Source organism: Cataglyphis hispanica, chromosome 14 (genome assembly GCF_021464435.1).
Source record: "Cataglyphis hispanica isolate Lineage 1 chromosome 14, ULB_Chis1_1.0, whole genome shotgun sequence".
NCBI lineage: Eukaryota > Metazoa > Arthropoda > Insecta > Hymenoptera > Formicidae > Cataglyphis > Cataglyphis hispanica.
The window spans coordinates 3831189-3855940 of NC_065967.1; the positions used below are offsets into that span (position 1 = coordinate 3831189).

Genomic DNA, 24752 nt, shown 5'->3' on the forward strand with positions numbered 1-24752 from the left:
ATAAATTTTTTTTCCGCATAAAAGCTTGGTAATAAAAAGATTAATTATATACGGTGATATTGAAGAGAAAAGCGCGCGCGCGTCTCTATAGTGTTGATTATATATAATTTATTTTAATCATTAATCTTTATTTAAAATAAGATTTTAAAAAAATATATAAAAAATTTTAATTGGATAAATAATATTAAAAAATTGACGACATTACCGATATTTTGCCAAAGTAGGCCGGATTCCTACGGGCACCGGAAGAATTGGGCCTTGATCCTGACCGGAACCCGGAGTCTGAGAGCCACAGCTGGGATCTTTGGGATCAGGCAGAGTAGGAAAGCCATAATCTTTGGTAGAGGGATATTCCAACAATTCGAAGACCGCCAAAAGTTCACCTGCCCTCGAGGTACCTCTAGTGACGTCATACCATTCCAATGACGGCGGATATTGAGGAGGAGTGTAGGGCTCAGAGGCGAGTTTGACGTGAGGTCGGGCGATCGCTCGTCCGATATATTCTGATTTTCCCTGAAAAATTTATTTTATAAAAATTCTGATGCATGCAAGTCGAAAGTGTCACTCATCGACTATGTGACTATGAAAATACCAGGAAATTATGTGTAGAAGAAGGGAGCAATATCATTTAAATTCAGTAGATTCGAATATGTTTATAGTTAAGGTATTCATGAAGACCGTGAGAAAATGCAAAACAGATTAAATTACATGGATCTATGAAATATGGAGTTATAAAAAACGAGGAATACATTTTGAAGAAAATAGATTATAATGTAAAATAGATTATAATTTTATGTAATTTGAATTAATTTTGGAATTACAATAAAAAAAACATTATTATTTATTAAACAATAGACATATAGTTGTATAATAAAATAACTATTAGAATATTTTTTAATTCTCAAGATTTACAAAAATATAATATTTAAAAGGCAACTCTGTATGTGTGAATTAGATTTGGGGAAATAAGTTATTACAAAGCAAAATTTTTCAACTAACAAGTTTTTTAAATAAATAAATAGTTTTAAGAGTATTTTCCCAAATTATGATATCCTATTTAAAAAAAATTTTTATCAGCATCCTTTAATTTATGTTTTATATGTTTTGATATTATAAACTTTTCTTTCCAATAACGATATCGGAAACAAAAGCGGACGATGTATACTTTTCTTGGGAAATATTTCGCGTGTAGAAATATTATAATTGTAATACTGCTATTAATAGATAGAGAAATGTACTTGTTCATAATAACTAAAACTGTATAAGGTAAAGAAAATCAAGTCCTGTGCAAAAGTGGTTTTGCGGTTGTATGTGTATGTGTGTGTGCATGTGACTTTCTGTTGGCTACCCACAGCATTTCACTATTTAGAAACTTGTCTGAAATTCCATTCGTGAATGTGACGTAACAAGAATCTGCCCGCTCTTTGTGTCTCTCTATCTTAACATAAATAATGAGTGCTGTGCTAAGTTATGGTATTTCCGGTGCGAGTGTCGTATAATGTGCGTTGTGTTATCCGACATCGTATAGATAAATGTCAATATGTTGTATACAAACTGTTGAAGCAGAGCCCTCATACAGTGTTATGTCCATAGCTACAATATGACTCTGCAAAAAGAACGATTACGAAATCATAGAAACGATATAGAAACGACTATGTAATACTTTCTACCAACACGTTTCGCCTAGTTATGCAATTTTAATTATAATAAAATCTGAATTTAATTATAACAAAATTAAATACAATTTTTCTCAATCTTTGATTTCTTTATGCATTGAATATTCTTGAGCAATTTTGGATTTTATGGCACAAATTGCATAAAATTGCAGCAACATTCGAAAAATCCGCGAAGTAGTTGCTACTCTGAACGCATTTAGATAGATTTTTCTCTTATTACAATTTTTATTTTAAAAATAATATAACGTAAAAAATTATAAAAATAGAGGAATAAAAAGATATATAATCAACCTGAAAAACTGCAAACTTTACTTACCACTTTGTCCTGATCAAACAGCTCGATGACGATGGATGGCGGGTCTTTCTTAATCTCCTCGGCGATGCCGTAGATCAAAATGTCATCAAACAGCAGCAACTCGTCCCATGTTGGGCTAAGGGTCTCGTCAATCACTTGGGTGCTCTTGCAAAATTCTCCGCAGATTACCCTCGCGAATGGATCGGAAAGTCCGGACGCATCGCTGCCGATCAATGATCTTGCTTGGTACATGTGGGCCCTCAATTGAAATTTCTGACGATCGATTAAAAACGGCGTATGATTACGTATTTATTTTTGAGAAGCTGTAAATAAAAAAAAAATACATACATGTTTTTGAACGTAGTGAAGCATAATAGGCGGCAAAGCGCGCGGCCTGTCCACGTTCTTCAATTCGTGACTGAACTCGTATCCCTTCGGCAAATTCTGGATAAAGTATTTTTTATGCTTTAATATCCCCAACCACATGTAGATCTGCAATTTCGTCTGAATTGCCCATCCCGAGGGTCCGAATCTCTTTTTACCTGGAAGCTATATATGAATTCAATTCAATGCGAGAATAGCACGCGATTATTTGAATAACAACTATTAACTGGATGTATTTCCATTTTTAAGATTTAATCTTTAAATATGCATTAAATGTAAGAAAGATAAATAAAAAATTTTGTATACACATACATGCACGTTTTTTTTTAAATTTTTCAAAAATTTCTAGGTAAAAAAATAACTGTATCATAAGTTTATCATTAAGTTTAGCAAAATAAATCTATTGTACATTTAAATACAGTTGCAAACTTAGTATTATTCGTAGTTTACCTTGAGGAACATAGTTTGCACTTTGCCACAATGTCGACCGCATTCCTCATCGACCACCGAGTAGATGAGTTCACGACATGGTATCCTCTGATATGCCACTCGTCTACCAGAGCTGATCACCCAGATAAAAACGTCCGGCAAAGAATCTTGCGGCTGTAAAGAGAGAGATTTGCAATTTCATTTCGTGAGATATGCATGATGACATTTGAATGATGGCTACTGACATCCTCAACGAGGAATTTTAATTTCTGCAGATAGCTTTGAGCTGTCTTCAATCTCTCCTTAAAGCTACTTTTTGTCACGAGCGCCTTAAGGTTGCGCGACATGATTCCGATATTTTCTAGTTCCCGCTGGCACAATTTCGCTCGCTCTTTGTCCAACTTCGTCTTCCCGACACCTGGACCAGTTACACTAGACTTGCTAATACTGACATATCGGTTACAGTTGTCGCTCAGCTCTTCGAGAGTACTTTTTAAGAGCTTCTCACATGTTGAGTCCTCCAAGTGCAACTGCACTTCCGATAACCCTTCCTCCTAATAAAAATATAAAGATTTATGCTCGGTTTTATGCTCTTGAGAAGATAACTATCTGATTGAGATAAATGCATTCTCATCAATTTTGATAAAATAAAACTGAATGTTTGAAACATTATTGATATGTCATGGTAATGTTTTAGGTGATCAAATTCCGGTTAATTAGCTTAAACTGCTATAATTTACCATTTTATCGACAATCTTGCCGATGATATTGCTGTTATACATTCTGCGTCTGTAATCCGGCCATGTGCTTCTCACGTGAAGACACGGCTTGTCATCCCAATACGGTAGAAAATAATAAATCTTATCATGCGTCATTGGTTTACTAGCCGGTGTGGTGCTCTGCCAGGATCCAGTGAGCACTTCCTGTAAATCGTTCTCCTCTCCGCTTGTTCCACTCCTCGATCCTGCATCATACATCTACGACAAGCGAAACAAATTTCACTCTCTAAAAATGAAATTAATCTCTTTGAGATATTTCTTTCCAGTCTCATTTTCATCTTTTGTAAGAAAATCAGCTTAAAATGATATTCTTTGATAAAAAACCTTTTCAGCTGATTGGTTTTCCGAGAATTAATTGCATAAGATTTTTTTACCTTGAAACTTTCATTGTGACCGTCCAGAGCGTTGCCCGCATTTCCGATCGATATTTCAAAGTACATTGGCTTGTCGCCGAGTTTCTTATCGATCATTGTGGCATCCATGATCGTGGCAAACAGGAAGAACTCCTCGTTTCTCGCATATGCCGTCTCGTTAACCGGAACCGTTGGTTCCACCTCGACTTCCGATGGTGCCATTTCCACATTGTCGGTAATCTCGGTTCGTATTGCTATCAATAGCCTAAATGTGAACAATCGAGATAGATAATGAAGCAAAGTTGCAATTTCTTTACAATATTTTTTATATCTCCAAGTTTTGATTTAATCTATAAATTTATTATTAATATAGTTAATATAATTTTAATATTAATTATTAATATATATATATATATATATATATATATATATATATATATATACATAATTTATTATTATTATATAATTTATTCATGTAATTGATGATTTAATATTATATTATAATATAATAAAATGATATAATATTATAATATAATATTATTTACACAATAATAAAATAATATATTGTATTACACACAACCTTGCTCTATATGAGATTCCTTCGCCCAAGCCGGTGTTTAATGTTGAATGCTCGTCTATGAGGCTGTAATCTCTGATGCTGCCATAAAGATGAATAAACGCTGGACCGAAGGTCGGCAAGAAACCTTTCTCGCCATCGTTGCTGATCTGTTTCAGGTCAACGAAGTGTGTACCGATGACAGTGGCGTGCACTGGGTCGTTATCGCATAATTGTATCTTTATCCTTTGACAAAGAGGAGGAAACATCTCGGTGAAGACTATCTGTTCGTTCCATATCGGGGCATAACTATTCCTCTTCACGCTTGTTTTGCCCTAAATTTCCAGAAACAAAAAAATACTGGATTGTCTTCAGAATTTGCACTTTGTTTAACGTTATACTTCATTCAAATTACAAAATGTATGTTTAACAAAATATTTTCACGTAAGTATATAAAAATTAATAAAAACAGCAATATATTTTTTTAAAGTAATTACTTTTAATTAGGTAAAAGTTTTAAATAAGAAACAAATTATGAGAGTGACAATAATAAAAATGATTTCTTTTCTCTTTGCCTGTATACATTACGAAAAACAATTTTTTTTTTCTTTTCTCTCTTTATTTTAACTTTTTTCAAATGCAAGCACTTCTAATATTTAATTTTTTTATGATTGTTTTTATATCATATATAAGCATTTTTTATTTATATTATAAAACATGTTTTTAAACTAGTGTTTGTACGATTAAAACTAGCAATATTATAATAAATATTATTGAATAATTTTGCAATTTTATAATTAAATAAATTCGTTGTAAAGATACGTAGAGCTTACGCTAAGCCCAGCAAAAGACACTTGAACATATGGGTCCACCAGATCTTTTACTTCTCCCGTGAAAGCCTTCTTCACGTTTGCCATAATACTGCTATTCATTTTCGGTAAGCCATCAGCTCTGTAAATCTTCACGATGAATCTCGCACGTTGTCTCTCGATCGGCACACCATCGGGCAATAAAAGATTGCCCTCAATATCGTCCTCGTCTTTCTCGCTTTTCGGAGGTATTTTTACGGTATCACCCTTGCCGATGACACTTATGTCGCATTTAAGGTAACCTTTGGGACCACCAGTAATGTCATCTGGATCGGTGAGCAAGGCCCATTTGTGGTAAAACTGATGATCTAAAATATAAATTTACACTGATGTCTTTTCGTAATGATTTATTAAAAGAAGAGAGAAATTTGCAATTAACTCGAAAAGTTCACTCTAAAAAGTATACATAATAGTGCTATTTAAAAAAAGTAATTTAAAAAATTAATATTTTTTTAAATCTCTTTTTATAAAAAAAAGAAAAATAGTTTGAAATATATAAAATATATAAATATATAAATATAATATATAATTATAAATATAATTATATAAATATATAAAATACTATAAGTAGAGTAAAATAATTATATATAAGAATAAAAAATAAAATATCAAAAAAGAATTATTGATAGTATATAATGTGTAATAATTGTTACATTTTTCATTGTTACATGTTTTAATCTTTTTGAGTGAACTCTTCAGTTTTAATTTATAATTTAGATAATTAAAAACAATACACAAACAATAAAATACAGATAGTGAGAGAAAGAGAATAGCTGAGAATTGATAAGAGATTTACAAAAAGCAACCAAAAGGCTTTGTGTTTTTCTTTCCGAGTTTTTTGAAGCATACAACAGTTGAGAGAATTGCGAATTTTATTTTAATGATTATTTATATGAATTAGTTTTTTTTTTAAATAGAATGTAGTTTAATGTTCAAAAATCGAAGCAATATATATAAATAAATGTTTTCCATACGTTCAAAAAGTCACTTATATTATCTTTTTTAATTAGACCCAATAAATATTGTATTCTCTAAAATCATGCGCCTTATCTACGCATTACGGTTTTAATATCAGACCGCATCAATAAGTAAAGGTTTTCATTAAAACTGATAATTTCATCAAATGCGCCTTTGCGCATTCATAAATAAATACTAAGCGTTTGTCTGTCTTTCATAAATAAATGCAAGATATTGATGAAAGGATATTAAAAGAGCGCCCGAGTATTATGCAACCTTAATGTAATTAAATAACTATACGATTATGCTTTATTTCACTTTTAATAACATAATCGATACTTTCGCTTAGAACATTTAATCTTGTTATATGTATATATTATTACTTTATTTAAATTTGTTAAAGTATCGAAGTAATATAAGTTAATATAATGAAAAGTATATGAAACAGAAGTTTAATGATATTGTTATTCTATGTTATAGAATACATTTTTTTTTAACGAAAAATAAAGTGTTTTTTCGAAAAAGAGAAAGATATATGTTTTTGTAAAAAGAAAGATTAAACATTTTTAAAATATTTAAAAATAAAATATTTAATAGATTTTTTCAATGCTTTTTATTTGACTAATTTTAATATCTCCGTTTTTAAATAAAATATTGATTTAGAACTTTATTTTTAAAATATTTAACATTGAAAATTATAAACTTGCAAATAATAGCATTTAACAGTCTTTGCTAAGAAAAACATTTCAATTTATTATAGGCCATTTGGAGCTAAAAGAATATATTCGTGGATTTATATAATCAATAACACGCTGCTATATTTGCACTCCTTTCAATGATAAATAAATTTAAAAATTTGTTTGTGTGCGTGTATAATCTTATCTATTTTTCTTATCCAAGACGAATATTGCATGCAACTTTTTATCAATTCGAACAAATCGAATCAAGAAGAACCTATATTTTAAAGAACCAATAATTTGACTGAAAGTTTATTCGATTATGAACAATTTATTAGCTCGACGAATAGATGATCGTAAAATTTGTACTGTGCCACATAAGACTTTAACATGTGTAAGAATGCGTTCAGGATTAAACTGAGTGTATACACATTTACGAAGAATATATAATACATGCGTAAGAAACATCTATATATAATATATGTAGGAATATGCGGAGGTGAAAAGCCTGGCATGCGAACAATTCGCGATAAAAATAGAGTGTTATGTTTCTTTGTTTGTTCACGCATATGTCGGACAAATGATGATTGATATTTTGTCAATGTTCCACAGTTTTCCCTAACAATTTCATCCAAAGTGATTGATGAATTATTTGATTACGTACGATGACTCTGTTAAATTTCAGCAAAAAAGCGCCTTTCAGAAAAAAATATACAGAATAAATTTTTCTGTGTATTCTATGTTTTTTAATATTCTTTTTAATGTTAAAGGTTGAAAAATTTTTTATTGTAATACTGTTTCATTTGCAAATGAATATTATAGATAAAAATTCTATTAGTATATGACTATTTTAAAACAATATATAATAATGACAACTTCAACGTTTGATAAAATTTACATGTTAAGATGTTTATCCATTTGCTAATGATATTTTCGCATATAATAATTGGAACATAAAACGAGTGCGTTTCGAAGTGTAAAATTTGAGATAAGAAACGATATAAAACTACTAATATTTAGATTATTATTAATGTGTATGATATGTAAAAAATAATACGTAGATTGACTACCATTAAAAAAAAAGTCAAAAGTGGATTTATATTGCATTGGATTTATATTGATTAATCATTTTCTTTTATTTCTACGTTAAAATAAAAATTTTATTGATATGATATTAAAAATGCCCTAGATTAATTAAAATTAATATTTTTAAGGATCACAACAATTTATTAATTAAATTGACAAATAAAAAAATATAAACCCGTAAAATCTAGATTTTTAAATGTGCAATTATTCAATTACGAAACATGTGTCACGTGCACTTTATAGAATCTTTTAAATTCATCACGAAGAATTGATATAATAAGACTCGATCTGGTGGGATTGTTTCGATAAGAGATAATAATGCGTCATAACGAATTTTGTTGCTCTCAAAGTTCCTAGAGTTATGCTGCGCAAATAAATACCTGCCTTGCAGACACGAAGTTCTTTGAAACTTGCAAACAAAGTGCAAAGAACGACGTAATAAAGAAATACTTTATTTGCCAATAACACTTGCCGATAAAATGAAATACATTTGCTATATACCGAACAAATACCGAGTCTCATACCGGGTGTACACTTGAGAATTTAATCTGCGAGAGTGACTCTTGATAAAAATGATCAAATAATGTTTTTTTCACATATATTAATCAAATATTTACGAGTTTTTTTTTCAAAGAAGTAATATTTATATGACAAATGCTTAAAAAAAAAAACGTTGTTATCAAGAAAGTGCTACGGAGTTTTACTACAGTTATAAAAACTGAATCGTTTATTTCATATACTTATACTTGACATATTCCGAATACAACTAATCTATTATTTATTTATTTATTTATTTTTTCAAGATATATTTTTCGTATATTTTCTAAGCTATATTTTTTAAAAACAATAGAATATATTTTGCGTATCAAATATAGTTTTTTTCATCAGTAATTTATATTTGAATTACGCTATTATAATATTATAATATTTTGTTCAGAATTGTTTATCGCAAGTCGCTCTCGAAGTATAAAATTCTTATTTACACCGAGCATTAGATTTGTATAGTCTCTGGACAATGCGAAACCTGTACCTGGTTGTGCCCATACCGTCGCGATGTCTAACTTAAAGATGCCCAGCGTTAGATTAGCGCGCAAGAGATTCCGCGATTGCTGCACCTGTGTATTATTAAAAGATGTGCTATTTGAGCTTTTTCCTCATCTCTCCCCATTTTCATTTTTATCTTGAACATCATAAGCACCTAACTCGTCATCGAATAGAATTTCACACAAAATTTAAATGTTCTTCTCTTAAACCGTCTCTCAATGATTGATTTCCGATACGCATTTAAATACCCTCTGAATGTAATTGTGACAAGCGACAAGAAAATTTAATAAAGCGAAATAATTCACGCAAACGCGCAATTATCGCGTGGCTAAGTGCATTTCCAATGAATTAAATATTAATGGATAAATTAATTCATTCCTCTTGCTTCGGAGTTTCAATATCACAATTTAAATTAACACGTGCGGATAAACTTACCGATAGCGTAATAATTTTGTCGAAGAGCATAACGGGCGGCATGTGAAAATCGAAGACGAAATACTGAAAATATAAAACAAACAATTAATTATAAATCCGTGAGTATATATAAATTATAATAATACGAATAATACAAAGATACTCTAAATAATTATAATTTCCAATAATTCTCAATAATTTGAATAAAATCTTTTATTAAATTAAATAAAAATTTTATAAGGAATGATCAATTTTATTCTTAATTATAATTTTATATTAAATTTTTTCTTATTGTTCAAGTTTATAATCGCGCAAATAAGACATTTCTGTTTTTTACTTCATTATAATACGGGCAATTCGTAGATTCCTTGACGCTCGTGTATTTGCGCTGATCTCCGACTTGTACACAGACCACCGGATCCATATTGAGACCGGCGAGTTGCCTCGCTTCAATGATCGTAACGCATACTTGGTAATCCTGGGCTTTTAATGCACTTTGCCAGGTGTCACTCGTCTGTGAAACGAGAAAAGTTTATGCTGATTCATCTCGGTTTAAGCCGCCTAAAGTACGAAAAAATACATGGAATGGTACCGTTTGAGTGCAAACGTTTTTGAATTTAAGAAAGAAGTGATATATACAGGGTGAATCACTAAAGTTGTTACAGGCTAATATTTCTGAAACTGAATCAGATAGAACTAAAGTTCTCGAGAACTAAAATTCATATTTTCCAGCGACTATTTAGAAGCGGATATTTGACGCAAAAAGGAAAATTTGCACTGTAGTTTAACATGAGACATTTCAGTTTCAGAAATATTAACTTATAACACTTTTAATGATTTACCCTGTATACATGCTAGCTATATAATTTAACAAAAAAAAAAGATATAATGCTGAATGTATGCACATTTATCTCTAAGCGTTTTCAAAATTTGATTAACATTTTTGAAATTACCAGAAGCAACATCAAATAATAGATGAATGATTTAAATACAATAAAGATTTTATAAAAAATTGAAATAAATATTGCGTGTTTGCGTTGATGAATTAAATATAATAAAAAGATGAAAGAAAAATATTATATGTGTAAATATTCAAAGTGTACATTATTATGGCATAATGAATTTCAAGCATTTTTACAGTATATTTCTCATTTGCAATATTCTTGTATTTCTTTGATGCAATATTTATATTTAAAATCCTGAGAATAAAGATATGCAATATGTAACTTTTTTTTTTTAGTATAATGTACATTTATGCCTTTGCAGAAAAAAGAACCTCGCCTATTGTTAGAACATGCCTTATTATCTGCAAACGGTTTGAAAATATACATAACGAAGTAAAAAAAACGAAGGCAAAGATAATATCGCGCAAACTATTCTGTTAATTTTGTAAAATATTGACAAAGATACACGTCTTCGTCGCTTCGCAATATTAATACGAAACACTAATATTTTGCGACATACATGAGCACCCACGAGATCATAACTACTTGTCATAAAAAGAAAAAAAAAAACTAAATAATTCTACTTAAAAATTTTGCTCATGTTTCGCAATTTATTCTCTCTCGCCTTCAGAGTCGATCGATTTTAATCTCATTTAAAGATAATTGATGCATCATTTATAGATAGATATTACTTCGGTATTATCGCGCTATAATGCTTAACGCAATCGACTGTGACATTTTGAAATTACTTTATATTGCGAGAACTTGCGTTTTCTCTAAAAAAAAAAAAAATTGTTTTATGAAATTTAATTATATAATTTAATTATAAAAAGTAAAGCAATAACTTTTTGTATAAAATTTAAAAAATTATCTTAAAACTTATAACTTAATATAAGATTTATATTCGGTGTAATTATTATTCGCAAATTTTCATAATTTTAATATTATATAAAATTATATGTATTATTATGTAAGATTTTGTGTTTTGGAGAATCACAAGTGAGACTGACAAAATTATCTAACATTCTTATCTACGCATATCGATTCAACGTAACGTAAATTTTATTAATCATTATGAAAGATATTAACCTTAGGCTTCGATCTCTTAGCTGGTTTTACAGTCATCTCTTCTTTCTCGGCGTTGGCATTCAGTTGAATGTCGTTATCGGACGTATTCGTTTCAAGAGATGTCATGGAATTCGTACGTGAAGGTTCGTTTGAAGTTGGGCAGCTGGAATCCTGTCTGTCGAGGAGTTCTCTCGTTTCCGAGTTATTATCGCAGGACCGAGCACGTGGTGGTCTCTGCTTTCCCAATTTCAATAAAGATCGCATGCTCTTCAAAGTGCTTCTATAGAAAATGCCGTAGAAAAATTGGATATAACAGTGAGATATAAATATCCTTGAAAATTAATCCTCATTGTAATTCGTGCCAAGAAATTAACGATATTTTTTAGAAATTATGTTGTTGCTCGTCTCAATACGATGATGAAAATATGTGTAATTAAGAACAACGTTTAATCACAAGTTATATCATTCACAAAATTTAAACTTAAACATAGTGATCATATTCTTTTAGTAATATATTATAAACAAATACATTTAAAAATGTAAATTGAATTAAATACAACTTTTAATAAAATTCTCTGAATAACAAAAAAAAATTATTTTTTTCTATGTGCAATTTATCGTTAAATATATTAGCAAACATGAGAAAGAGAAAAAAGTGATAAATATTTTAATAAATCTAGATATTTTTTAATATTCAATTTAAATTCTGTAGAAATGAACATCTCAGTCCATTTCAGTTTGTATATCCTCTTTGTAGAAAATAAATATAACTTCTCTAGGTGGCTTGGAAAGCCGCTTACTAGAATTTCACATTTATGTCACTTCGGTCGAGTTTCTTATTGTTGTGCACCGAGAATTGAAAGAGAAAAGTGCGTATTGTTAATATATCTAAAAATTTTAAAAATATTAAATCATAAAAAATAATATTGAAGTAGTCCTCGAAAAATATGATTACTTTATAGATTTAATAACTATAAACAATATATATATATATATATATATATATATATATATATATATATATATAAAATTAAATTTTACATTTTATTTAAGTTTATTTATTTTTTCTCTTTAATAATTAATAATTTTTAAAGAAATAAAATTTTAAAAAGTGGACGATAAAACTGAGACGATTTTGTTATATATTTCATACGTCATTACAATCCGTCGGGTGAAACACGTGTCATATTAGCGGCCAAAATGGAAATAAATTTGACGAGGGTCCTATATTTTCTCACTCCTACGGATATGTCACTACCTCAATTCTCTCTATTTTGATCCTAATTGATTATAATATTGCTGCGTGTGGGCGGTTTTACGAATGAAAATGTGTCACAGGTACATGATTACATGTATGGACAGCCACGAGTTACGTTCGATTACGTTCCTACGATGAGAGGTAGTGACAGAAATTGCCATGGCACTCCCTAAGGAGAATCTAGTTTATCGAAAAAGCCGATATATCGTCGCAAGATATAAAAAGTAGCTTTCTTTCTATCGAGATAAGATTTTAATAATACTCGATAGATCATATACAGTAATATAAATCATATTCTTTTATTCCATTTTAAAAAACAAACGAGTAGAAAAAAATGGAGACCAATTGTGCAATAAATTTAATAATAAAAAAATTTTACAACATAAATTTAAAAATAAAATTTTACAACAAAAACATAAACAAAATTTTGCAAAGTTACTTGAGATTATATGTATGTAAGTGTGTTGCACAATAAAATGTTCTCACATGTTTGTATTACCATAAAAAATTTTTACGAGAAGTACTAAGAGCAACTAAGAATTTCATTTATCACATACATACCCACACACACAAATATTTGTTACTTACATGATTAATGTAACAGTTTAAACTAATTTAAACTTTTGGGCGCAAAGTAACACAATCTAAGGTTAATAGAAATTGGAAATTAAATAAAGATTCGTAAATCAACATATATAATTGCTAAATGTATTCCATGTATTAGATCAGCATTAATCTTTTTATATTTTTTATGTGTCTCTAGCATGACCTTTACGTCACTAAAAGGTTTATCGAGAACGCCGCGATCAGCAGTGTCACCGGCATTACCGGATGTCCTTATTAAGGAATCTTTTCACGTTTCGATGATAAAACAATGTAACAATAGCTTAGAGTAATAACACGTTAATGACGGAAATTGCATCGAAGTGGATAATCAATAGAGATTAATTGGAAAAATCGACAAACGCCGCTTTAATTAGCGACTCATTTATCCTTTCGAAATCCCGATCTTGAATGGAGCAAAAAATAGACGCGCCTTACGCTAACGAGATAAACTATAATAAAAAGTTAAACATTTTAACAATAACGATGGTATGTTACTAAAAGCGGATAGCCTTTCGTAAAAATAAATATATGATTTTATATATCAGTTATGAATTAATATATCAGTTTTCTAAATACGCAATCTTTATTTTTTTTTTGCAATTTTAAGAACTTAAATAAAATAAAGATGAAATCAGATGCATCTCTTTTATACATTTATCAATTAAACAATTAATAATAAATCAAAACTAAACAATTAATAATACATCAAAGCTTTTGATAATATAACAGTAAAAGATAAATGTTAATATATATATTTATAAAGACGCATTATTATAGATATTTTGCAAAAATAAATATGCAAGAAATAAATATCAAAATTCTCGAATAAAATATATTTTTAGGTTCTCACAAGTTTTGATTAAAATAGAATTATCTGCACACCTTACGCACGCATGCATCTAAATATAATATATCTTTTTTACACTTTTGATAGCAGGTAAAAAGTTATCTTATATATGCTTACTGCACTCGTAAAAATTAATGCAAAAGTACATAAGAGATGCGTTCATATCGAAATTTGCATGTAATTCTGAGTTTGAATAAAGTAAGAAATAGATGACCTTAATGAATAAAATGAGAAATAGGTGACCTTAAAGAGAGAGAAGAAAAAAGATTAGAAAGATTAATGAATTGAAAGATTCCATATTTCTTGAGAACCTACGTATAATTACAATACTATAATTTATTAAAACAGAATATGATAAAAAACAACAATTCGCGTATCTTAACGCTAAATTATGTATTCAGATAGGAGTTTGTGATAACGCGCACAAAAAAGCAACGTTATTATAATATTAGACATTATCTCGACAATATTAATGTGGTATATAAATACGTTAGGATTAGATTATGCCAACAAAAGAATAATTTTACGGCAAAATTAATAAAGAATACACTTGTGTGTGTATGTGTGTGGCCTGTTTATTTTGAGAGCACACACATTTGAAATAACACAACTATGAAATAACATAAATTTTATTAATAAGATATGTATATACACGCGGTTAGTTATATAATATGGTTTTTAATTTTGACAGAACTTTTCCAGTCATATTTATATTTGCAAAATAATTTGTTTACCTCAGTTTTCATATTTTCAAAATTCCTGTTGTTTCCTCACATTAATTGGTTTTTTTTTTGCAAATGATTCCGGAAATATCTCCAAGATAAATTTGCTGATGCAATTTAATCGTTCAATTTGTAAATATAAAGAAATCAACTAAAAAATTGAAAAGAGCATATCGATAGTATTCCAATGATTTTAGATACAAAACTTTGAAAAGAATATGCTATTTAAAAAAATATACTATTTAAAAAATATACTATTTAAAAACTATTTAAAATAAACTATTTAAATATACTATTTAAATACTATTTTTTTAAATATACTATTTAAAAAAATATTACAGCGTATAGAAGCATGATTTAAAAAATTTAGGATATATTTTTAAAAAGTGCATCTTTCGTAATAAAGCATATGTCATTTTATCGCTTGACAATACATCACTCACCGCTTCCGGGTGTCGCTTTTCTTATCGCCGGTGGACATAGACATATCCCTTGGTAAGAAACCCTTCTTTGATTTCTCAGGGGTATGCCAGGAACCCCGTCTTTTCCCGCTGGTTGTGCTGCTGTCGGCCTGCTCAAGACTTCTCTCGAGATTCGCGATATTCTGCTCAATATCGATCAACATCTGCTGCTCATCTTCCATTATTTCCGAGACAGCGTACGAGCTGCAACTTCCATCCGGAGGATTGTATCGAATTTCGAAGCACACCATCGCCTGCGCGGATAGATAGTAGTGAATTACAAAAGGTACCGTTTGGCAAAAATTAAGATAATTACCGAATGGGAGAAACTAAAGTATCGTACTACGTTCTTCATGCTGCGTACGAGATCGCGTGGCTACAACGACCACAGCTGAAGTAATGCTACGACATAATTTAGACCACAATCTAATGGGAAACACGCACGGTCAAGAAAAATGTTTAGCAACTTTAGATATGAGAAACATTAAAAAAAACGATATCTCTCTCTTTCTCTTATTTTCTTTTTCTTTTAATAGCCCGCTTTTCAGCAAATAGAGAACAATGTATTTGAATCCGCTATAAAACAGAATATAGTCGTATTTTTTTTATTTCTGAGAAATAACAGTAAATTTGTAGAAACAAAGAAAAAATTATGCTTTTTATCATAATGCCTTTTTATTATTTTATAAAGATAAATAACTCTAAAGTTTATATATTATTTATGTATTAATTATATATATGTATGCACGAGAAGTATAAATAACATGAGCTTTCCAGACTTAAAGAATATATTATTATGCTGTCCTCATCAAATATATATCAGAACGATCTTTTGAACAATTTTTCGAAAAATGGTTTCACCTAAATTATTTTCAATATTAGAAGGAAAAAATATCTTGCTTTATCTTTCTATTTGCTTCGTCTTTCTTTTCTATTTCATTCTCCTATTTACTAATTTATATGGTAATTATAAGAACCGACATGCAATTCAAAAATTATAAAGACCACAAGAAAAATTAATAAATCTTATTTAACTTGCGGAAAGTATTTTTCATACATATATATAATTTTTATTTTTCATGTCTATTGCTTATTTCAACTTTGTTAACAAAATATTCCATTTACAATGACATTTCATTTTTAGAGAGCTTTTGAATAATTACTTGTTGCAACGATGTATTAAATGTCAAATAATAAAAATAAACTTAAAAAACGACCAATTTAGAACTTTGCTTTTTCTAACAGCAATAATAGTAACGAAAATACAATTATCAATTATATAATTAACAACGATTTTGTTTTTATTTTTTTGTCTAATAATAGCTTGATGAGTAAAATAACATACAAATAGAAGAAGAAAAGAGAGAAAGAGAGAGAGAGAGAGAGAGAGAAAATCTGTAAAATTTTCATACAATGGTGAGGGAATGCAATTTGCAAGAGTTGCAAAATTAAACAAAATTAAAATTAAAAAAGAAAATTTTTTGATATAACATATCATATAACGGCTAATAAGTTATTAAGATAATAAGTTCTTTATTTGTTATAGATTTTGTCTTTTCACAGGAACAAAGTATTATATGAAAGAAATGCACTTAAAGTGTGCATGTTTATCAAATTACGTCACTTGTACCTTGAGTGCATTTGTCTGTTTAAAATATTACTATGTCAGTCACGTAGGCACTTTTTATGCAAAAATGTATTCGGAGACGGAGCATTACTGTGAGAGGAAAAAGCAAGAAGCGAAATGTAATTTACGATCTTAGGTAAATTAGGTTTGTTGTTGTTCTAATGAATAAAATATATAGACGGAAACGTAAAACATCATGTATATTTTTGTTTTCTGGTCGCTTGAATTGGTCTCATGAATATCTCGTGCTTTAATTTTTTTCTTTGATACACAAACTAACATAATTCCAAACTCATTTAATGAAATAACAATATCAGGTCAAATTTATCGTAAATTTGATTTGTTGCTACTTGCCATTTAACAAAATCTTTAATAGAATATTGGGGCCATATTTAAATGTAGAGTAAAAAATTTGTCCTCTCAATACGTTCACGTAAATATCACGCATATATTATGCGTTTACATTTGTCTCCATATCGGAACGTACCGGAAGCGGTTTGTTATTGAGGTCAACTAGAGAATCCGAGACCAAAATCCTTCCTTCGCGCACCACGGTTTGCAACACCAATCCGTACCTCGCTACGACTTTTTCGTTTCTCAGAACTCCCCGAGATACGACTGCCAGTTGCAGTACTTCCGTTTCATCCACTGGTCCTCCTAAATTCCATGTAAAGCTCTGAAAATCAGAAATTAATTATTTAGAACGCGCATACAAAGAATTTTCTTTCATCTTTTTCATATTCCACACTTAGTTTAAACACTAATACATTGACAAATAGACGAAAGTTGAACTGATAGATTTGCTCTGCAAAATTAAATTTTTATTTCTTTTCTTTTACAATGTTTTTTTTAATAATGTATTTTTTTTAATCATATCCAACAAATAAAAAAATAATTATTTTAAGCTTCTCTATAAAATAAAGTGAAATAAACTCTTCTCTCTTTGTAAAGCAACATTAAATATAGATTAAGTACCTAATACAAATTAGAAAAAGAAAACAATAATATATGTTATTTAATTTTAAGAACATAAATTTTTATATATTATTATTATTTTATTTATTATTTAACATAGTAAAAATCTTTGCATCTGTCCTATAACTTGTGTAGCCACAAGTTTAAAAAATCTGCAATTTTAATTTTTTATTAAAGAATTAAGTTTAACTGATTTTCAAAACCATTAATATGAATAAAAAGGAATAAAAGATGATTTTTATATATTTTGAAACTAATTCTTATTGAGGAATAAAAAGATTATATATATCTTTACAGATTAGATACATAGTAATTTGTTTCAATTTAATTTTTTATAGAAAGAAAAAGTAAAGAAAAAGTTTTTTCTACATCAAAGCAAAATATTGCCTTTTCTTCGTGTTTGACTCTTTACTATAAATGAAGTAATTCGAATCATGATCATGAGCTTGCACGCATTCATTTTACACGCAGCTGTGAAAAACACACGAGAAATAGCACGAGATGTGAACATTTAAATAAAAATAGTAGATCGATAAATTGAGCAGACGCGAGAAAAACCTGATATTTAAGAAAAAACTGATATTGAAAAGGCTCCAAAGCGGAGACTCGCTAAAAGGTGATCTATTATTTACGCTCGAAAGTACGAGACGCTCTACTACGAAATTTTTGATACAGTTATGTTTATCATCGCGTCCGATTTTATTTCTCTCTTTCTTTGAATGTAAAATGAATTTAAAAAGAATCGTTAATGAGAGAGAGATGAAGTTATAAATTTCTTGTAAAGTGAGAAAAATAGAATTTACAGAGTATCTCTTATAAAATGAGAAAATGCTTTATTATCGTTAAAATTCCAATATTATAGCGATCGATACAATTCTTCTGACAAAAAAGCAAATTTAATGAAAAAGAGTATGTTCTTTTGTGCTTCATATTTGGCAATTACATGTCAAAGTAAGTGCAATCGATACAAAATAAAAAAAAGTGGAACAAATTACAAAAATACAAACCGTTTTACGGTTTCAAAGAATAGAAATTTAATTTTAATTTAAATAGAAATTCTTTCTATCTGTATTACATATATAGCTAGAAAGCGTTAAAGTTATTTTTTTTCCATTTCACTTTTTAATTGAATTGCTTTAATTTTCTTTCTTTATTAAAGAGATAATTTAACTAATCTCTGTTATAGAAGAGACACAATTTCATGAATTACTCGCAATTTATTTTCTAATTCAATTATATTTTCACTTTCCAATGTTAAAAAAACAAATTAAAATCAATGTTGAAAGCATTAAAAAATTGCGATTCTTCAATTTACGAAGACATGCGTAACACTAATGATTTGCATGTCCGTCAGTTACATCGCGTTACAATTGTCCAAGCTATAAAGATATTTATACGAAATGTTTATCCATAGATCATTTTTACGAGAAATGATACGTCATCCTCGAACAGAACTGTCAGACAACCAACTGTCAGATAAGTTTCTTCAACATAAAAGCATTATAATGAATTGGTTTTTGTTGACATTATTAAATTGACTTTTCAATGTTTATTAAATAGCTTTTGTATTCTGTGCAATCACAACGCGGAAAATTAATTTAACGAACGTTTTATATTTGTTATATAAACTTTACAATTTCCTACGTAGATAATGTTTTCGTTGGAAATATCAAAGTTTGCCCTTTTTGCAACAATTTGTGTATATTATCGAGTATATAAAAAATTTTATTTCAGAAGATAACAAAGAGATATTTCGCCATTTTTAATCCGAGCGCCATTGACGAGTTATTGCAAATAATAAAATAACAATACGCATATTTTCACGGATAAAATCAACGATTAAATTTGCGACAAATCGCGAAAGATATACATTCGAATCGCACTCTCTATTCCCGGTGAGGATATGTTATTATCTTTGTTGATGCTGAAATAAAATCGTTTGCTTATTCTTTATAAGCGCCAAACGCATACAATGCTGTGATCGCCGTGAAAAATGCTTTATAAAAGATATTTATCGGTTCATTTAAAATTGGGAAAACAGTCACACTTTCATGTTCCCACGCATCGTATGATGGTGAGCACATGAATCGATTTTGTCATCACGCACCATTTCCTCGGCTATGGCATAAAAGCTGAATGGAATGGTTTGCCGCAATGTAGTAACATCGGTGCATGTTATGTGCATATAAAATCGAGATCTCATCTTGCGTCCTTATTGAGAACGATGATTATCGATCATGACGCACCTTTAAGTTCTATAATGAATTCAGTGTTGCATAGTTATGTATAATTTATACTTTATACAGTTAATTTATGAAGTTAATTAGGATATTTTTGAGAGAGAAATTCTGATAAAACTTTCTTTTGAATTCTCTCTTTATTTTAGAGAATGCAAGCAAGAAGCTTGTCGGGATCAGATAAATTTTATAGAATTTATAGTTAATAAAGATATTAATTACTGTCAAATTAGCATTTTCTTTTGAGTTAATGTTTTATTAATTTAACTTTAGAACGTTTTCTCAAGCTTTCTCAAATTATTTTTAATCATGCGCCGATATGCTTGACATTCCAAATTCGATTTGCATCATGTAAATTTATTTTTTTGTTTGTCAATAACACTGAAACTATTTAGAAGCGATGCCTGAGTCATTTGATGCGTTTGCAATATATGACGTGACATGATCGTTTTTTACCAGATGATACGTATTTGCTACTTTAACGATCCGATAACACTCATAACAGAACATCAATACACTATTCAAGAAGTTATTATCGCCACAGTATCTGTCGTTGTTGTCGCATACTAACATGAGATTATTTCACGAAGATTATTTCACAAAAGACATGCATTTAATTATAACTATAATAAGAATATTCTCGAGGGAATACTCCCTTTCTGAACAGAAATATTTTCTATATCATATAAAATGTAACGTGAGAGTAATTACATTAATTATAATAATTTGGCATCTTTATTTTATTTTGTTTTAGGATATCTTTAATTAATAATAATTAAAAATAATTTTTAAAAAATTTTTTAAATTACAAACGTTGTTAATAAATTATTAATTAATAATTATTTATTAAAAAGATATACTATTGTTGAAAACACTTTCAACTTTTCAATTTTTTCTTAATTTTTTTTAATTTTAAAGCTTTATTTTAATTGAAATTGTTTTTATGACATTTACTTTATTTTATAATTATTATTAAAGTTTAAAAATTATTTTATTTTCTCGGTTAAAATTTTAAAGTGGACTTTAAAAAAAAAAAAAAATTAGTTGTAACGTAACACACACATAAAATGATTTCAGAACGGAATAAAGGAAAAAGGATAGTATAGCGAAGATTTCCCAGCGGAATTGGATCAACTCTGTGGATACAATAGTTAGCAAAAAGTCAAGATAACTTCTCTCCTGTTAAATGTGATCTTATTTGTTGCGCCTACACTTTATTAAAGCGCAAACTTAATCTTGGATACGTATTTTTGAGATTTTACAAGATTTATCATAGGTTTAGTTGTCATGTTGTCATATAAAAATAAAAATGAAAAGAAGGAATAAAAGTATAAGCATTTTATGTAAGGATAGAAGAAACACACACTTTACCTGTTCCACCTCAATAACGTCCTCATTGTCTTCGAGATTCGTTGAATAATGCGATACCTCTGCAACAGATAAGAAAAATACTTTTTACATATAAAAAACGTTTCAATTTTTTGTATATTTTGCATTATATCGCGTAAAAGTAAAAAGAGACATAATTTCTAGAATATAAATTTTTACGGCATCATATTAAAAGCCTATATTATGAATAAGATAATATAATTTACACACAATTAAAATTAGAAAATGGAAATATGTATATGTATAAAATAATAATAGCAAAAGAATAAAATATTAGCATATAAATAAGTTACAAGATTAAAATGTATAATATTATATAATATATATACGTTACTTTTGACGTTAATGTTACTATATTGTTTTTTTTTTTTAAGTACATATAATAATATAAGTTTATAGATTGAGAAAAAAGATGCTCTCTTTTTCTTTCTCTCTTATATAAAATAAGATATCTAAATTAATACATAAATAATATCAATAATTTTGCATAAAATTTTTTTGTGTCTTGTAAATTAAAAAAAATGTGATTTATATCAGTGTTACATCTAACTCTTTCGCAATTGACTTAATAGTTTTTTATAAGTTGGCTGGTTAATGACGTACTCAGAGGCAAATTAAAATTACATTTTGCAGTTTTACGTCAGAAGCGACTACTCATATTCATAAAGCTTAAAAAAGAGCATATCTAAAACCCAGCTTTAGAGCGTTATGCAGCGACAAGGATTCCTTTGAGGCAGAATGCAAAGTGGCTTTATCTTTATAACAACGGTAAATACCGTATTCTCTATTCTGCTATGAAATTCTCACAATGAGAAATACGATTAAATAGTATCGCTTTGCGATATGCCCAACATTGCGTCTAATAATGTGAAAATGATTTACTTTGACAGAACGTTGTATTATTAAAAAAAGATATAATCGATACATCAGCTTTTAAATCAGCTTCGTAAAACATGCGATTTATGACACAATCGAAAGAACACTTTTTTATTTATTTATTTTCTTTATTGCAATCATAATTTAGTTATTTTTTTTAGCAAAAATGTAAGGTTTTTTCTGACATGTTTATTAAATATGAAAAATGGATTAACTTTGAATAATACATTTTATTTGTACACGCAAATCAACCACGGAGCAATCGATAAACACTGAAATAAAAATAAAATAATTTGATTTATCGAGAAAATAATATTATAATTAAATAAATATATATCATAGCACTACTTTCTTACTTATATGTTTTATAAAACTAGCTTTATATTTAAAACATCTGGTTTAATATATGGTCATACCGCGATTTGTTTTTTACGAAAATCTCTATGCAATTTTCTGGAATTTATTTATCGAACAAGCTACTTTCGAGCTACTTTGTTTTACTTTTTACTTATAATACAGTTTATAAGCGACGAGATAACAATATTGTTATCGGTTGACCGGCGGAAAGCTTGGCGATAGAAATTTTCTTGCACTAGATAAGAGTTTTATGGTCAACCACACGCTGCGCAGTAATACGAAACGCTCGTTCGTTAATGCGCAATTTCATTTTTCATTCGTTACAACTTTTTTCTATGAACGTCAACTTTTTTTCAATGAAAGCGGAAAAAGTCGATTTTTTCGATGGCGCACTGCATAGGAAATGTACACATAGGAAATATTCATTACGCGCGAGCAGAATCATATTTTTATGAGCCATGACTGCAAAATTTTGAGAAATTTAAATAGAAACTTGATTGTCATAAAAAATCCGAGTAAAAACTAAGGTAATTGAAAAAAATTTACCGATATATTAGAAGTCGATATATTCACAGAGATGTTTTTTAATTAGAAATTATTGTACAAATTTATAATTTGATGGGCAAAATATTATTCCATTAATTCTCTTTTAATCTTGTATTTTCAAATACATTTAATTTATTAATATTATATTAACAAGTAATTAATTTTCCTTAATTTTCTTCTAATTATATCATATATTACACATTCTGCCAAATAAATTACATGAATAAAAAAATAATGCAATATTTTATTGATAAAATTAATAATTATTTAAAAAAACTTGTTATTTTTAAAAATTTAACTAATAAAACTATATATCTTAAACTCTGAAAATTATTGTGCTATCTCGTTTAGTTGCAATGGGTCCGATTATCCAATCGTCGCGATTTTTTAAGACATATTTATTTTACATTTATTAGTTAAGGGCACAATTAAAGAGCACAGTGTTTGTATTGTGATTATTATAAATTCATTTGCATCGCAGCCTTGTATCCAATTCCACCCATACGTGGTTTTATGTAAAGTAAACTGCAAACGTCATTGTTCGTATCTAAGTGGTTATAATACTTGAAGGCAATTTTTGTTGCGAGTGCAATAAGAAATTTAATATTATGCAGAAATAGCTGAACAGCATTCATAAGAATGAGAATAATTTAACTGTGAATACATGAATATTACTTTCTTTTTCGTAATAAATGCAGATTCACATTCAAGAATCTTGTTTGCAAATTATTTAGTAGTGGTCGTTTTACCCGCATGAACAATCACGTCTATTCTAAAAATAACATTCCAATATGTAAATTATGAAAGACTTTGCGCAAGAGATTGCGTCATTGCGCAAAATTATTCTCTAATAATCAGTTATGATTGCACAATGCACGCAGAAAGTTACGTGTACTATTCGGCGATATTATTGTATCGTAATGGCACGCAACAGAAATGCTATTTGTAATAATCAAGTAATTATTATTAATAAACATAATATATAATGCTATACAAATGTAATTTTATTGAGTTTGTTGTGTCGCGATATAATTAACGACAAATTAATTAATTCTCCAGTAAACACGCGATCCGTATTTTCTCGTCTGTTATACGAAATATTAAAATTACACGCGTAACAACATATTGATAAAATTATAGAAAGATTGTCGTGCGATTTGCGGAAACGCAATATGAGAAGAAGATAAAAAACGCAATAATCGGCTAACTGATTTTGTGATAAACCACGGCTATCGCCGCAGCTGATGTCAAAAGCAACCATATGTTTGTCATATTCGTCCTATGTCAGATTTCATCTATTTTGTCGAGCTTAATATTTCT

At 28.7% G+C, this 24752-nt stretch overlaps 1 protein-coding gene across 5 annotated transcripts in view; it reads right to left on the bottom strand.

Annotated features, from left to right (window-relative positions):
- Positions 1-24752, bottom strand: part of LOC126854675 (otoferlin-like) — a 34267-nt gene that overhangs the window by 6106 nt on the left and 3409 nt on the right. For 2 of the 5 annotated variants that reach the window (XM_050601616.1, XM_050601615.1), the window contains exons 2-18: positions 21636-21694; positions 17540-17728; positions 15408-15679; positions 11553-11811; positions 9857-10033; positions 9541-9603; positions 9092-9176; positions 5306-5649; positions 4497-4807; positions 3938-4181; positions 3525-3761; positions 3030-3338; positions 2806-2958; positions 2320-2520; positions 1993-2244; positions 1556-1606; positions 206-513 (exon numbers count right to left, since the gene is read on the bottom strand). In XM_050601616.1, the coding sequence (XP_050457573.1) occupies positions 206-513; positions 1556-1606; positions 1993-2244; positions 2320-2520; positions 2806-2958; positions 3030-3338; positions 3525-3761; positions 3938-4181; positions 4497-4807; positions 5306-5649; positions 9092-9176; positions 9541-9603; positions 9857-10033; positions 11553-11811; positions 15408-15679; positions 17540-17728; positions 21636-21694 (3514 nt within the window). Of the gene's footprint in view, positions 1-205; positions 514-1555; positions 1607-1992; positions 2245-2319; positions 2521-2805; positions 2959-3029; positions 3339-3524; positions 3762-3937; positions 4182-4496; positions 4808-5305; positions 5650-9091; positions 9177-9540; positions 9604-9856; positions 10034-11552; positions 11812-15407; positions 15680-17539; positions 17729-21635; positions 21695-24752 lie in introns of those variants that run through there. The other 3 variants (XM_050601618.1, XM_050601617.1, XM_050601619.1) reach the window with 3 other exon arrangements.